General features: G+C 40.4%; 2 protein-coding genes across 2 annotated transcripts; one reads left to right on the top strand and one right to left on the bottom strand.

The window, feature by feature from the left end:
* Positions 1–688: 688 nt before the first annotated feature.
* LOC307022580 (uncharacterized protein) lies at positions 689–2,897 on the bottom strand. Its single transcript, XM_079655420.1, has 4 exons — positions 2,525–2,897; positions 1,395–1,488; positions 1,221–1,308; positions 689–1,128 (listed from the first exon to the last, which is right to left on the bottom strand). The coding sequence occupies exons 1-4, from the start codon at positions 2,628–2,630 to the stop codon at positions 730–732; spliced, it is 687 nt and encodes a 228-aa protein (XP_079511546.1). The 5' UTR covers positions 2,631–2,897; the 3' UTR covers positions 689–729.
* Positions 2,898–11,351: 8,454 nt separating this feature from the next.
* On the top strand, positions 11,352–14,137 carry LOC307022085 (G-protein coupled receptor 20; the record flags this gene model as incomplete). The annotated part of the gene is made up of 4 exons (XM_079654657.1): positions 11,352–11,949; positions 12,517–12,773; positions 12,870–13,002; positions 13,550–14,137. The coding sequence occupies exons 1-4, from the start codon at positions 11,758–11,760 to the stop codon at positions 14,135–14,137; spliced, it is 1,170 nt and encodes a 389-aa protein (XP_079510783.1). The 5' UTR covers positions 11,352–11,757.
* Between the last annotated feature and the right edge of the window lie 3,084 nt (positions 14,138–17,221).

Below are 17,221 nucleotides of genomic sequence, written 5' to 3'. Positions count from 1 at the left end.
TGATGGTGAATTTCTACACCTCCATCATCGAGTCCATCCTCACCTCCTCCATCACCATCTGGTACGCCACAGCCAAGGATAAGGGCAGGCTGCAGCGTGTCATCCGCTCTGCAGAGAAGGTGATCGGCTGTAATCTGCCATCCCTCCACATCTCCAGGACCCTGAGGCGAGGAGATAGTTGCCGAACCCTCCCACCCTGGACACAAACTGTTCACCCCCCGCCCCTCTGGCAGGAGGCTGCGCTCCATCAGGAACAAAACCTCTCGCCACCTGAACAGTTCTTCCCCTCCGCTACCGGCCTCTCAAACAAAGCCCGGCCCCCCCACTGACACTTTACCTCAGCCATAACGCAGACTCTATATGCATTACATTAATGCACACAATGTTCAAATATTGCTTACTGCACACATTTCATATTCTATAATTTACTGCATTCTATTTCTCTGTAAATTACTGCTTTACTTTATTGCTATCTATCTATATTTTTTTACAGTGTTTTATATTTGATGTAAGCACCATGACATCAAGTCAAATTCCTCGTACGTGTGAACCTACCTGGCAAACCCCGTTTCTGATTCTGAATAATACAATTTGTATTCGTATATCATACTTGATGTCTGCAAACCTTTTTTACACATATTGGTGCACATTGTAGCATAAACCACAAATATCAACAAAAGAGGCAAAGTCAAAACAAGGTTCATTTTAATTACATTTTAATTCAATTATTTATTGTGGTGCAAAACGCTCTAAGAGAGCAAAGAACCTTTCAAATCTTTCTCGGGCCTCTGCTGCTCTCCTCTCTTCTGCCTCTCTCTGATAGAGGAGGTCTTCCCTTAAGAGATTAAGGAAGGGATCCTCTCTCTCCCTCTTTTTCGTTCCTCCTCTCTGTCTCTCCGTGTCCTCCTTGTATTTTTCCTCCTCCTCCTCCTCATCCCCTCGCCCTCTCTGACCTTCCTGGGCAGTGCTTGGCCCTGGATTGTCCTCTTTGATGGAGACAATCAGGCCGGGGGGCAAGCCCGCCGCAGACTGCCCTAATGCCTCATCCATTAGGACAAACCAGGGCCAAGTCGCTGCCGTCGGTTTCCCGTCGTCAGTGCTCTGTCCTGAGGCGGGACACTTGCATTCCTGAACAGTGAAGACCAAATACATACATTACATACATGCATTAATATATGAAAACATAATACATATAATCATGTCTATATAAACTCTCCCACCTTGTACTTGGTTTTCAGATTGTCCCATTTCTTTTTGGCTTGGGTGTGGGTTACCTTGCCCATAACCCCCATTTTTGCCAAAATTGTCCTATGTAAATGATAAGAAGGAGAAAGCAGCGATTAAATTACATATTGAACAATATTTACTACCTAAACAATCTCACTTTTTCTCACCGATAACCATTGGCGGCGGTGTCCCTACCGCCCGTGAAAAGGTGCCGGTGCTCAACACGGTGGCGTATAAATGCCTCGGTCTGTTCCTTATTCCCTTGAGCAAACACAAGAAACAAAAGTATGTATGATGCCTTGTGTAATTAATGAATACCAGGCCAAACACCGGCAAGTCCGGCAACCGACATGAATTCTCTCTGAGTGACTAGATGTGGTGTCCTGCTATAACCCTGAAGTGAAATAAGTATTTGATACTGGAAAGTTTTTGTTTTACTCTTATCTAAAAACAGAGGGATGATAGCTCATAAATGAGAATTCAAAGGTCTTTTATTTTGAAACTGTACATCAGATTGTCCTGTTCTCTGATTGACTAGATGGGGTGTCCTGCTATCACCCTGGAGTGATTAGTCTTTGATTGACTTCGAATGACTCTTTGATTATGGACAGTTTCCATTAAATGATAATCAAAATATATATGGACAATAGATCTAATTTGAGATTTTAAACACCATACATTTTAAATTGTGCTTCAGAAAGTCATGTTATTTTTGGAGTGTTGTGAGATGGTGTCAACATCAATTGAAATTAGTCACTCAGTGGAAATGGACATTTTTAATAATGAATGTAATGGTCAGATATGTCTTCATAACTGTATCCTTAAGTTGTACATTCACTCAGTTATAATTTGGTAGTTATACGTAGTTTGTTTAAAATTATTATTGATTACATTATATAGTACATATTTCTTAATTTAAGCTCCAGTATATATGTTTTTTTAGGTATATTTGTTATTGACCGAGTCAGCGCTTTTATTTTGAAGGCAGTTTTTACAGGCCTGTACCGTAGTGCATAGGATATTCGCGCAACCCAATACAACGTGGGGGCTGGCTTCACTGTGTTTTCCGAAGTGGAGGCTGGCTTGACCGCAGTTACTTCTCATAGGTTTTATATCGATGAGCTAGCGAACTTAAGTGAAGACATGCGATACTGACATAATTAGCCTACCTCACGATGTACCTAGCTAATTATGAACTTGCTTTACTTTCACGGAACACATTTATTGTGGTAATACATTTAACAAAGTAACACATTTACCAACACTACACACTTTCTACGCCACTGAAGATACTTACATTTAAATGTGTATTGCTTCAATTCAGCCATTTCCCGCCACAGATTTGGGAAATTGGTCCGTGCGCAAAGAATTGTGGGTCCTTTAAAACCGCCGAGGATACACATGAGCAGCCTCGAAATTTCGTGCAACAAAGTATTCAGCCTTCGGTAGAATTCCAAGGATCCTGTACATCGGAACAGTCCTTCGACGGGATTCGATGACGTAGCATCCGGCTACGTCATCGAAACCTAACCTATCGTCTATTCCTTGACCTCTATGTGAAACGTCACGGGGTTAAGGAATAGTGGATAGGATAATTCAAAAGTATTTAGGAGAAGAGACTCAGTGCTTTGAGAATCCGACTGCACTTTCACTATCCGACGTATTTATGATGCGCCAGCGGACGTCATAAATGTGCGTCTGCTGTGGGGAATCTACAATTCTATACAGCGGACTACACGGGACTACATGGATGTATAATAAGAACGGCGGACTACTGTAAACGCATCAAGATACTATGCACCGAGCTCTGATGGTGTTGTGCATGGGCGTAATTTCCACTGGGGACATGTCCCCCCCCCACTTTTCAAAATCCCATTTGTGTCCCTCCCCCCACACAGTTTTTAAATGTGTTTATTATTATTTTTGTACGAAAGCGGTCATCGTCACGGAGGAGTGTGTGTGTGTGTGTGTGTGTGTGTGTGTGTGTGTGTGTGTGTGTGTGTGTGTGTGTGTGTGTGTGTGTGTGTGTGTGTGTGTGTGTGTGTGTGTGTGTGTATGGCACGAGCGCATCTTGTGAGAGAGAGAGAGAGAGAGAGAGAGGCCCTTTCTCATTTCTCCAACTCCCCTCCTCGACTCCTATCCTCGAGACTTAGTCCCGCCCACAGGAGATGCGAGCGGAGGAGCCGAGGAGAGAGGAGGGGAAGCAGCAGGCGGTTAGAGAAATTAGAACTCCTCTCCTCTGAGCGGTCATTTTAAAGATACGTCCATTAATGATGACAGGAGGCACAGCAGCCCTCTGTCTGATGGACAGATGTGTTCATGACGACTTATATATGTACTTTTAATTCATTCACAGTGCGGTATAATGAGACAATAACAGGCTACAGATGCGGACACATACACACAGACACGTATATATTTATATAAATATATATACAATTTCAGAATCAAAAAGAGCACTCTCATAATAACGTAACACTATCAGAGACTGGATATATCCCCCTCTCCCCTCTCTGGTCACTACAATGAGGAAAATAAATTACGGGCCAAAAGTTTTATTTACAAGTAGGCTATTAAAAGTAAGCAGGGCCAGAGAGTTACGGGGGTTGTGGTTAGCATTTGGTGCTAGCTCGGAGCTAACGGAGATTAGTAGCTGGCCGTTTCTCAATCTCGAGGATGCTGGTTTGGTAGTCGCGTACTTCCAAGTCACTTCCTTCAGAAACGAAGCAAGTATGCTTCCAAGCCACGGCTTCGGAAAACGAAGAAGAATGGAACAGGCTAACAAGTGTGCCACTCTCTAACGGTGTCAACATAAACTACCGAAAATAAATACCTCACGATGTCTATCTAATTATGAACTTGCTTTACTTTCACGGAACACATTTTTGGTGATAACAAATGTAACAAAGTAACATATTTACCAACACATGTTCTATGCCACTACATACTTACATTTAAATGTGTGCTGCGTCGGTTCAGCCATTCTCCGCAAGGGTTTTTGAAATTGGTCCTTGCGCAAAGCAGCCTCGAAATGTCCCCCAAACCAAGGACGCGGCCTCGGCGGAGAGAGAGAGAGAGAGAGAGAGAGAGAGAGAGAGAGAGAGAGAGAGAGAGAGAGAGAGAGAGAGAGAGAGAGAGAGAGAGAGAGAGAGAGAGAGAGAGAAAGGCAGACAGTCAGACAGAACAATAAGAAGAGGGAGAGTCCTCTCCTGTCGGACTGAGAGAGATAACGTCAGCTCAGGGAGGTAAAGGAATCTGAGTGATTAGATTGTAAACTTTAATCTAAGTTATCTCAGTGGGTCTCAAACGGTTTGGTCATCTATGTAAACACATATTTCCATTTATTTAATATTAGTTGTATATAAAATAAGTTAAGAAATCCTTCCAATGTGTATTATAGGTCAGTACAAAAATATAAAACACAGTTTGAAAGGGGAGTGATTAGTCAATATGCATAAATAACAAGAAAGAAAGCAGACTAGGTAAGATAAAGATAGGAGAGAGGAGTTTATCAATGATTTGTTATTGGTTGTGAGCACATTCTAATGGTTTTCTGATTATTGAAATATATACAGTTCTGTTTCATATGAGTGTTGAGAACTGTATCCATAAATCTCTTAATGTTGCCCTCAAAGTGCACCAGATTGATACATTCAACTTCAATTTAAAGAAAAAAATCTTCCCGGGGTGTATGGCCCCGGACCCCCCTAGAGGATGTGAGGTCATCACAAATAAAACAGTTTCACATAGGATACTAGATAAGTGTGCACACTATATACACTACACATTTTTCTTGGATTTGTTAACACTATATATATATATTGGATTTATTAACACTATATATTTGTAGAAAGGCAGGAAATGGAATTAAATTGAGAAAATGTTTCATTGCGGAGGAACCCCTGTTTTGTGTCCCCCCCACTTCTCAAACCAAAGTTACACCCTTGGTGTTGTGTTATGCTTTATGAACAGGGACAACAGAGAAACATTCTTCATGAACGAGGTTGGAATTTAAATAAAAAAGGAAAGTGAAACTTATGCTTGTTGTCACCCTCGCCCTCCGGTCCACATTAATACAAATTATCCCAATACGTATTGTTGTATGAACAGATCTTAAAAGAAATACAAATGTATTTATTATAAACGTGTGTTAGTCCTTAACATCTATCACTGTGTATACCACCATTAAAACATCCATTAAAAGTTTAAGAAACCCCACACGAGCTGAGTAAACACTATGAAATGTTGACTTTATTTGATCATTTCAGTAAAATAACGTTAATATTATATTTGTATTATTATAGTGTTGAACGTTTAAAATAAAGCACTTTAAGTTCTCCCAGCAAGTTACCACATAAGTTGTAAAATGCTTAATAAGTACCATAACTTTCATGATACTAATTTCTCGGTCATAATCGGTTGTTTCTATTTTCTCCTTTCCTTTCGTAAAGGAAAGTCCAGTGTTTCCTAAGCTAAAGGAGATTATAAAGGAAGTTTCAAACCTCCTTTCCTATCATCTAGAGTAGACTCTGGGTGTTTTTCAATGTCGAGGATGCTTCCTTGGTAGGACATGTCTTCCGAGTCACTTCCTTCAGAAGCTAGGCAAGAATCCTTCCTGGCATTCGGAAAACGAAGAGTGGAGCAGGCGAGCAAGTGTGCAGGTGTTCGCCATATGAGAGGCCCCGCCTTAAATTTTCTGCCACAGATTTTGGGAAATTGGTCCATGCGCAAAGCATTGTGGGGATTTTAAGACCGTGGAGGATATACACATGTGCAGCCTCGACATTGCTCGCTACGAAGGACGCCTGGCTCGGTAGAATTCCAAGGAGCCTGGACGTTGGAACAGTCCTTCGGCGGGACTCGATGACGTAGCATCCTTGAAATAGTGGCTCTGGAGCATCCTTCCTTGACATTGAGAAACACCCTCTGTCTAGAGAATTCGAACGGCTCTTATCATGGCTGCCACTGAAGTATTTCCGGGACATTTCACTCCGTTAGGAAGGTTTCTAAGCTAAACTGGGGTTGCAGTCGAATAGTCCATTTAGCTTAGGAACTATACGAACCTTCCTAACGGAGTGAAATGACCCGGAAGTACCTCAGTGGCAGCCATGATAAGTGCGGTTCAAATTCTCTATGATAGGAAAGGAGGTTTCAAACTTCCTTTATAACCTCCTTTAGCTTAGGAACCACTGGACCTTCCTTTACGAAAGAAAAGGAGAAAATGCTGCCCCACAATGTCTTGCAGCCGCAGCATTTGCCATCACACAAGTTACAACAGTCGGCCGTTCACGGAAACAACCGACTGTGACCGAAAAATTATATCATGAAATTTACGGTGCTTATTAAGCATTTTAAAACGTATGTGGTAACTTGCCAAAAGTGCTTTGTTTTGAACGTTCATCAGTATTATAATCAAAAAGATAAATATGAACTTTAGTTTTTACTGAAATTATAAAGTCAACATTTCACAGTCTTTATGAGCTGTGTGGGGTTTGTTAAACTTTGAAAAGACGTTTGAATGGTGATATACACAGTGATAGATGTTAAGGACTAACATTTATAATAAATACATTTGTATTCATTTTAAGATCTTTTCATAATTCATACAATCATACGTATTGGGATCATTTGTATTACTGTGGACTGGAGGGAAAGCGTGACGAGCATAAGTTTCACTTTCCTTTTTTATTTCAATTCCAACTTTGGTCATGAAGAATATGTTTCTCTGTTGTCCACGTTCATAAAGCATAACACAACAGCCTCAGAGCACGTTGCAGAGTCTCTAGATGAGTTTACAGTAGTCCGTTCTTATTATACATCCATGTTGTAGTCCGCTATAAAAACCTGAAGTTTCCATAGTTTCCCCACATGGATGTATGTTTCCCCACAGCAGCAGATGCACATTTATGACGTCCACTGGCGCATCATAAACACGTCGGATAGTGAAAGTGCAGTCGGATTCTCTAAAGTACTGCAGTCTCTTCTCCTAAATCCTTTTTAATTCTCCTATCTACTATGCCTTAACCCTGTGACGTTTCACACAGAAGTCAAGGAATAGACGATAGGGATAGACGTTAGGAGCTGATCTTTGGACTATTCGACCGCAACCCGGGGGTGTTTCTCAATGTCGAGGAAGGCTCCTTTATAATCCCATAAAGTGTCAAGTGGGACATCCTTCCTCTCAGTCTCCAGCACTTTAAACAAGCCGGGCTGGAATAGATGTTTCAAAGATTTTAAATATTTGAACAAGCCAAGAAACAGTCAATCAAACATAAGCCAGGACTTTTGCAAAATGACATCACCAGCAATGCAACATAAATCAAACGTATTTGTATTAGTTTCATAAAAAGGGAAGATTAATTAATTCAGTGGTATTCAGAGAAGGTCTTTGCATGGATTGATTATTTAATCTTCCCAGCAGGCACAGGCCAAGCAACCCAGCGTATCAGGGGGTCCCTGGTTCTAGTTCTCATATAAAATGTCACTTAAAGAGACACGTTGCAGCCACTGGAACTCAAAATGAACCCACAAAACCCACACAATGACTACAAACAGATGTAACAACAAATAGAAAGGTGCAAAGCAGCTGCAAAGAGACAAAAATGACCACAAAAAGTCTGTGTGTCCTGCTGCAGATGGGGTGGGGCTTTTTGCATGTCTTTGCAATGTGCAGGGGCCCTTTGTATTAAAATGTGCCCATGGGTCTGTGGTACAGCAGTTTGTTTGACCGTTTGAAATGTACTTTACACAGCTGGACACACATGCACCTGGACATAGATAAAACACACTGTCTTGAGTGGTGGCCATTTTTTATAGTTGTTTATGTCACTGTGGTTTATGAGGTGCTGGTTCACTCCAAATAGTATATCTTTTTTTAAATAAATGTCAAAAGTCCTCCTCTTCCCATCTCTATCCACAGTTCTGTGTGTGGGTAATTTTAATTAAACTACTTCATAGGCTGGCAGCTTTTTAAAACTATCTACAGAAACAGTTGAGATTACTTTATGCGCTTCTTCACTATTATTTCCCCTCTCTCTTCTCTAGTAGTCAGGGATATACACACACTTTTATATTCCTCAGAACCTTCCAGTGTAGGACCACCCCAGAGTCAGCTTTAAATAACTTTACTGAGCACACACGTGAATTAAAAAGTCAATTTCAGTCTCTCATCGCTTTGTCTCACAAAGAAAAGAAAGTGTTTCTGTGTCTTAATTTTTGCGCTTTTTCTCTACCTTTTGTTTAGTCACATAATTAAATGTTATTGCAGATGCTGCTTTTCACGATCCAACCAGCAGTTGCCTTTATTTGTTGCACCTTTATTGTGATGTAGATCATTTTGAAAGTATACAATTGACAGCAATTACTATACTTTAAGTGTTCTTCGTTAAGTCTCTGCTTTGCACACCTGGATTTGTAAGGTTTTTCCCATTCTCCTTTTTTGGACTCTAACTATCTTTTGTCCCCTTGTTGCCTGTTTTGTCCGATATGCCTTTTGGCAACCTTTCCTTGTCTCAACAACCAAAATAAATGTTGCTTTTCTTTTCTTTTCTGTGAGTCTTGCTTTTTGGTCGAAATCTTGTTTTACTCAGCCAGTTCACTACTTTATATTTACCCGTCTTCCATATCATTTAAATCACAAATTCAAAAAGAGACAAAGATGGAGGGGAAGACCCTTCTGTATTTTGTGCTATTCCTGCGTTGCACCTTCTAGGGATAGGGGGACGACTAGAGAAAGAGATCAGGAGGAGGTCCGGCCGCCCTGAGGAATCGTCCAACCCTGTGGTGTTCACCCAACTCACTCTCTTTGGTCTTCAAACCGACAACAGAGGACACTTGAAGACAGCAACCCAGTGTGTGGATTTTATGCACAAGAATATTTTTACTCTTCATCTGCCTTAACAAGGTAGGTTGTTTTTCCTTGGATAGTAAATATCACTGTAATGTGCTGGGATTTACTGAATCCAGGTTAAAGTAAGCTGTTAAATTGGTTCTAATGTTTAATCTTTATCATTTGCTTAATTATAATAATTTGCACAAAACTTGTATTACATATGGACATGACATGTTCAAGAAATTGCCAAATCAGGAACCAGATGGCAGAATGCAGCTTTATTTCAGTCTTTCAATCCATGTCCTCTGCCATGTTTTATGCGAGTGTCTCTGTGATGATGAAGAGTGGAAAGACCTTCCCCGACAGGACGTGTTAACAGATTCAAGCTCATCCATCTCTGGTTAATATAAGGAAAGGAAAGACATTTTGGAGGTCTGTCAAATAACACTTTTAACAGGGTAATCCATTTGTTTTGGGTTAAGAAAGAAGGAATCAAGTCTGGATTGAAAATGGAAAAACGTTCACTCAGATGTCAGAATGGTGAAATATCTTCATTTAAACTAATTTGTTGAAATATCATATTACAATGTATACTTGAGAAAAAGCCGTTTTCATTTTATGTATTCAAACTTTTCCATCATTTACATGAAGGGTTTGCTAATATTGATTCATTTTAATAAATTATCTAAAACATGTCAGTATTTTCACGAGACAGTTGCTTTTTATGTGAATATTTAATAATACTGTGTACTGCGTGTTTGGTGAATGATATCACTCACTTCAGTTCTTGAGAGCTGAACACACTTTAGTCAGAAATGTTGTGCAGCTATCATAAGGATAGAACACCAACGCGATTAGTTTATTTAATCATAATACTGTGTAAGTATCAAGGTTGGTTCTTGGCCTTCAAAAATATAGTTTTACAAAACAATGAAATCACTATTTATATGAGAAATGTCAACAGATGACCACTGAGCAAACTGCAACAGCTGATGAATAACATGTAAGTCTGAAAGCCCAGGGATAAGGTTCTTGAGTTGTGAAAGCTTAGTCATACTACGGTGCAATTTATTTAGGCATAGAATCTTGAAAGTAGTAAGTAGAAAGATTACAAATTTACCAGCACATTGTAATATACATGTCTTTATTACTAGTGGCTTTCCGCTTCAGATGTAAGCCTTATTTTCCTCAATTCTATCTGTCATCACATCCTCTCATCTCAACCAGACTTCCTTTAAAATTCTTGGTCTATTTTTAGCTTAATGTACAGTTACAGTTCACCTTAACCCTCTTGAAAGTGAACAGTATTGGCCTGTGGATGATTTTAAAGCCTTCGCTCCCTTAAACAGGATGTGTCACATTCATCAAATTTATGTGACTTGCGTTCAAGACAAACTGTTTCTCATGTTCAAAATAACATGTGTCAGAAGTGTATGAAAAGCAGCACACAGACATGGCTCATGACTGTACTCTGCGTTTAAAGTAACAAACAAGGTCACACTCTTTACTTTGTTGAAAATGTCACATCCTTTTAGAGCGCATATGAAGATAGATTTAGTCATCTTTACAGTACGAGAAGACGTTGTTTATAGGATGAGGATTTCTAAAGTCTCTCTCTCTGGATAAACTTCTGCTGATGTTGACCACTCTTCATGCCTCGGGGTCATTACTCGTTCTTTTAGTTATTAGAAGGAGTGTGTCTGCTCACTTAGCTTGAATATGTTGCGTTGTTTTAAGCCCATTGGAGCACACTGCATCACTTTAGACTAAAGCTGTTTAAGTCTATTATACAGCATCTACAGTTAAGCCATCTGTCTCCATCAAACATTATGGGAGTTCCTGCCATTAGTTCAAATCCCTGCTCGAAGATGATTTAAAAGTAGACAGCAACAGCACAAGTTTGGAAACAATCCTAATATGCTTTTAGTCTTTACACTACAAACAAATGGGTCTGGAACAAAAATCGGATTTATTTTCACCATAACAAAACACTATGCTTTGCAATATTATTATATGATTGTTTAATGACTTGTAAATTGCGAATAAAAAAAACGACATCAAAGTTATTCAATTTAGGAAAGACATTGCAACATTTCTCTGTATGCAGATTATGTTGAACTAATCTGAAAAACTCTCCCGACATTGTTTCTCTGTCAAAAGCCACTTCCTCTTAGATGAAATCAGAAAGTATTTTTCACATATGCTTCTCTATACTTATGTGAACAGTGGATACATGGTTTGTTACCATGTCAATTCATTACTCGAAAACTACGTTAGGATTTCTCATGGCATCTTTGCCTAAACGTTGGAAATACTCTGTGACATGGATGAAACAGATACTTAGGAATGTTGGATAGTATATCTTTCTACTATACAAGAGGTCAATAATGACTTTTCATGCTTAATAAATACAGACGCAATTTTGGGGGGATTTTAGCCTTTTTTCCAGAACTAGATTGAAAATCTCAAGCCTAGCTAAAATTCTATTTCTTACTGCAAGTTTAAATAATAACTTAAAATATCCGAATGCAACTAATAACTTCTTGTTAGATATTTAAAGAATGGCACATTTATAATGGCCACCACATGCAATTCCACAGGTAGCTGTTTTGTTGTCATGTTGTTATGCACACAACTTTGTTTTTTTGTCTTGTTACTTCAACACGTCTCCAGCCAATCAGACACCACCCTACCAACCAATGGAGAGCCTTCTCAATAACAACAGCTCCACCTCCACCTCCACCACTGAGCCCCTCCTGCCCCTTTTGAACCCCGACCCAACCAACTGCAGCGCCTGGGACCAGCGGTGGGGGGCACCATACCTGCACAGGTTAGCCCACCTTGACATGCAGCTCTACCAAGACTTCTACTTTGTGTGGGTCACTCTCATGGTAAGATCAGATACTGTATAAAAATGTCACCAAATAAGCCTTGATTGAGTGATTAGGACCACTGTTAAAGATGAAATGCTGACTCACACACACACTCACAAATATACCCAATCTTATTTATAGCCTTTTTAATATTTTATTGTTATTGTTATTATATGTAAATCTTTAAAAAAACATATGTTGACATCAATATTATGTTATTTATAACATTTTTTGATAAATGCTTCAAATAAGCCCAGTGGGTTTTCTGAGTAGTCCACTCTATTTTGTTATATGTTCTGTTTCTGTATTTTTACATAGTGAAAATACACTTAAAGTCATGCATTAAACCAGAATTTGGTAAGAAATTACACTCAAATTAAGGAATTTGTTATTGAACTATTTCATATAACTTTGGAGCACAGCAACGACTACTACTACAACTCACTGTGTATGACTTTACAACCATTATGAAACACAGTGGTATAAAGGGCTGACCCTAACCCTACCGACAGCCAGCGCACCACACACCACACAGGGCTCCCCTGGAGCCCTACGCTCTTCCCTAACCTAACCCTAACCCTGCAGGTGTGTAACTGCCTGATGCTGGTGGTCGGTGTGGTCCTCAACTGTCTGGCTCTCTATGTCTTCTGTGGAGCCTCCACCAACTCCTCTGCCTCTGTGGTTTACACCATAAACCTGGCTGTAGCTGACCTGCTGGTGGCGCTGTCGCTGCCCGCTCGCATCGCTCTGTACCACAGTGGAGGGAGCTGCTTGGCCTGCTCCTACGTTCACACCTTCAGCTACTTTGTCAACATGTACTGCAGTATCCTATTTCTGACAAGGTATGTGGTTTGACCCATTCATACAACATTTAAAATGCATACATATTATCAGCAGAAACCTCTAATCTAAGACTTTCCTTCCACCCCTTCCTTAAGTATCTGCGTAGATCGGTACCTGGCTGTCGTACATGCATCCAGCACTCTCCATCGATGCAGGACCCCAGGAACTGCCAGGTGTGTCAGCGCCACAGTTTGGTTCACTGCAGTTGTGGTCACCTACTCTTTCCAGGTGAAGACACATGCATAACAAACACTATACAAACACTTTAAACTATTGATTAATAAGAACAAAGGTCAATAAGTCTCCTACAATAGAGGAATTAATCTAAAATAATGGATGGACTGCTTCCACTGCATCCCCCTCCTCTATTTCTACCTTTGTCAAATGTTGATAAAAAGGGAAATAGAAGCATTTAAGTTCCCTTCTGTTCTCTTCTTCCATTTTGCCATGCAGACCACATTCTGATGAAGACACATTCTTTCTGATCTACTCAAACATCTAATTTATCTGTTAAATATCAATACAATACAGTGTTGGTGTCACTGGAAATGCAGAGTTGCTTTTAAGGAAAGTGTAGTATGGTATCATTGGCTGACTCTTAACTGCAACAATGGCAGTTCCAGTATAAATGTGTCCCCGAGACCTATTAGTGAGGTGAAACATTTGGTAGCTTGTTGTTCAGCAAAGTCTGACCACTTTTGAAAATGTTGAGTAACTTCACTTTAAAGAAGAAAGAGCTCTATAAGACAGTTTGGATCTCTCTCACTCTGAACAGACCACAGCGTTGGAGTTCAGCTCCTCCTGTGTGCTCCTTCCTGCCCTCTTCTACCTCACCATCCTGGAGTTCCTGCTCCCCCTGTTGGCTGTTGCGGGCTTCACTCTGCGGGTCGCCTGTTTCCTCTCCTGCAGCCACGGCCTGGTGCCCCAGCAGAGTAGGGCGAGGAGGGCCCGCGCTGTTAGACTTCTGGCCACCGTCCTGGTGGTCTTCACTATCTGCTTCACGCCGTTCCACGTCCGCCAGGTGCTGGTTTACTTCAGGGTGAAGGTCGGAAGGGAGGGGCTTGATCAGGGGCCGGGGCATGTGCTTGCCTATCACATCACAGTGACCCTGAGCAGCCTGAACAGCTGCCTGGATCCAGTGGTTTACTGCTTTGTGACTGACAGCTTCAAGAGAGTGTGGGGGAAGAGGAGGAGAGGAGCGAGGGAGAGGGACGGGGAGGCAGGGCACACCAGTGGGGGAGAAGGGGAGAGGAATTCAGTGAGTAAATGTCCAGGTACGGCTCTGGCTTTAGCTCACAGCGTGGTCACACTCACCTTCACCAGCTCCCCCCTCTCTGCTGCCAACATGGAACAGTCCACTTAAAGACAGGTCACTCCGTCGACCCCTGTGAGTGGAACAATCCAGAGACACATAGAGAGAAAGGTGTCTCACCATACCTGCATAGGTTAGCCCACCTCTAGGCTGTACATTGCTATTTAGGATTAACACATCAAACAACTTGCATATACAGTAACATCACTATATTGGCTGCCTCCCTTTATCCATTTCCTTATCTCCATATGTCCTCGTACTTTCTCTCCTCTTAGTTTTCTGGACCACACATGGGATCGTTTTGATTTAAAACTGATGAGCTTTTACTTCTGGAGGGATCATGTGCTTTACTAGTCTTGAATGTTATGTGGGAAAAAAGAAACAAATGTCTTGATGAAATGGTTCAAAAACATTTAAAGATCTTGGATAACAGTTCAGTTTGCCAACACATGTACAAAACTTCATAACATTCAGTTGATGTTTGGCTATAAAAACTTTGAAATCCAATGCAATTGAATGCAGCAGCTCAGCTGTAAATCCCACCTCTACAAAGATAATGATGTTCAGTTTTGATACTTTTAAAGTATTATTTAATTAAAAGTAAATGATTATAGTTAAGCAGTGATGTGAAACTGAAATCACATCTTTAGAAATGTGTTTCTAATATTTGGGCTAATTACAAACATGTGGGGGTAAGAATAACAGCAATACATTACAATATAATGCAGTCTAGTACAAAACAACCTTAGCAACCTACATATGGTGAACACAATCAAGCCATAGTCATGTTTGTGAAACTATTCACGTGGCAGTGCTGTGATTGCATTTGATTGTATCGTAATCATAAAGAATTATTGTCTGGAAAGTTGTTGTTAGAAGTGTTGAATGCTAAATTACGGTACCAGGTTTAGCCTCATGTGATGTTGTAAAGTAAAACTTTTTTTTCTATGATTTTCATAATATTTCATATTTACGTTATTAAACCAACACCTTGTTTCCATACAAAAATCCAAAAGAGACCTGTCTACTGCATATTCTGGTAACTGTCCAAAAAAGGCTAACATACCAAAATTAACTTGTAAGATAATACCTAAGAGGTATGTGCTTTCTGGAATTTCTGTGATTATGTAAGAAACAAGTACATCAAGGAGACTGTAATGCAGAATAATAGGATGAGAGAGTTAGGGTTAGAGAGCCAAAGGAGCGTTGAGTCAACAGATTAAATAGGCTAGAAGCAAAGCCCTCTGCAAAAGTATAAACACTTGTGCAGTTAGTTTCTCGAGTACACAGTGAGGCTCTCCTTGTTTATCATTTGAAGTGCCTAAATGGAGTAGTGCCGTCAGCGTCAAACAGAAAACGGACATCTCTGAAACACTGACTTGTGAAAAACAAACCTCTAATTGAGTGAACAAATGCTTTATTTAATTTCTTTCGAGACATTTTGGAGGATGTGATCATTGAAGTGAGTCATAATACACAGGGCCAGGTGAGGTTTGCAGGAATATACAGTATGTTCTCAATGTAGACATTCTGTGTTTGAAATAATAGCTTGTTGCTGACTCTAGCTTTGTTTTTGGTTTGCATCCTGTTTAAATAAAGACATTTGATTTTGTTCTGTTTAAAGTAGAAGTGTTACTGCAGGTTTAATACCTACGCTATTTGATTCCAATTTTGAATGCAAATACAGTAACAAATCATCTTTAATAAAAATGTACAGAGCTTTTCTGATATGTTCCACCAGAGGACAGTATCACTCCACTCACTGCAGTGTCGCACCTGCATATTCTGTAACGGTACATGAAACTGTCAAAACACATTTCGTCAAAAATTGCTGCATGGACTTCAGCTGTATTCAACTAGACTAAGATGTAAAACAGGGTTGACTGTATTTTATTGATTACATATTAGAGAATAGCTGTTCATTTTCACATAAATCAAATAATGTCTCAGTTATCGCAGGAAACTGAACAATTAAATTGAGCGTTATTCAGTGGGGCAGCAGGTTATTACAGTTCACTTAACGTAATATAGCGTAATGTTCTGCCTGCAACTTCATACCTCTATGCACACACACACACACACACACACACACACACACACACACACACACACACACACACACACACACACACACACACACACACACACACACACACACACACACACACACACACACACACACACACACACACACACACACACACACACACACACACACACACACACACACACACACACACACACACACACACACACACACACACACACACACACGATTGGTGTTGGATAGGACCCGAACATGGACACACACGCCGACACACACACACAGCAGTTTCAGGTTCCTTCTCTGGTTTCCCTGTATGGAAAGAGAGGGGCTGTGACCCTGAGACTGAGAGAGGAACCTGGCTCTGCAGGAACAAAGTTTGTCTGATCTTCCTCTCCTCTCTCAGCGGTCTGGCCACCACACTGCATTATGGGTAAGCTCTGAAGATGCCGAGCTAGGATGCTTTTGCCCCTAAAAAACATGTTGAAGGAACGTTGAAGCCTTTCCTTAAACTGCTGACCGGCAGTCTATTCACCAGCAGTCACATGAGAAATGACATATAACACACCAAATCTTCATGCATATTCAGTCTTTCTCAGTCTTATGTGAACTGTGTGAGGTTTATTCCAGGCTTTTAATTTAAATTGTATACTGTATCTGCCTATGGACGTTTACTTGTATGACACCAAATACCAATAGGATGTTATTTAAAGGAACAGCTCCGAATCCGCTTACATTGAATACTACTCGTGTGAAATTGACACCTTGTTTAGAGCAATGGGTAAAATCAAACAAAATGTATAGGTCTCTAATGAAGGGGATATTACCAATTCATTTACATTTAATTTGTGCCTCCCTATTTGAGTTCTTAATTTCATGCATTTCATCTAACATGGAAGCTTCTGTGTTTAACTTTATATTTACTGCAACTTTGCAGAGACCAAAAATGGCGTTGTGTGATTAAGATTTACTGCAGAAGGTTTTTTTGAAGCTTGCCATCACATGATTTGGGTTTCTAATACCATAACACTTTGTTTCTTGGAGTTGGCAGGCGAGTCTGACAAAGCAGAGAAAAAACCTGCTCAGCCCCC

This window comes from Notothenia rossii, assembly GCF_949606895.1.
Source record: "Notothenia rossii genome assembly, chromosome: 10".
NCBI classification, from domain to species: Eukaryota; Metazoa; Chordata; class Actinopteri; order Perciformes; family Nototheniidae; genus Notothenia; species Notothenia rossii.
The sequence above is the reverse complement of the archived record's forward strand: the minus strand, read 5'-3'. Positions and strand labels throughout refer to the sequence as shown.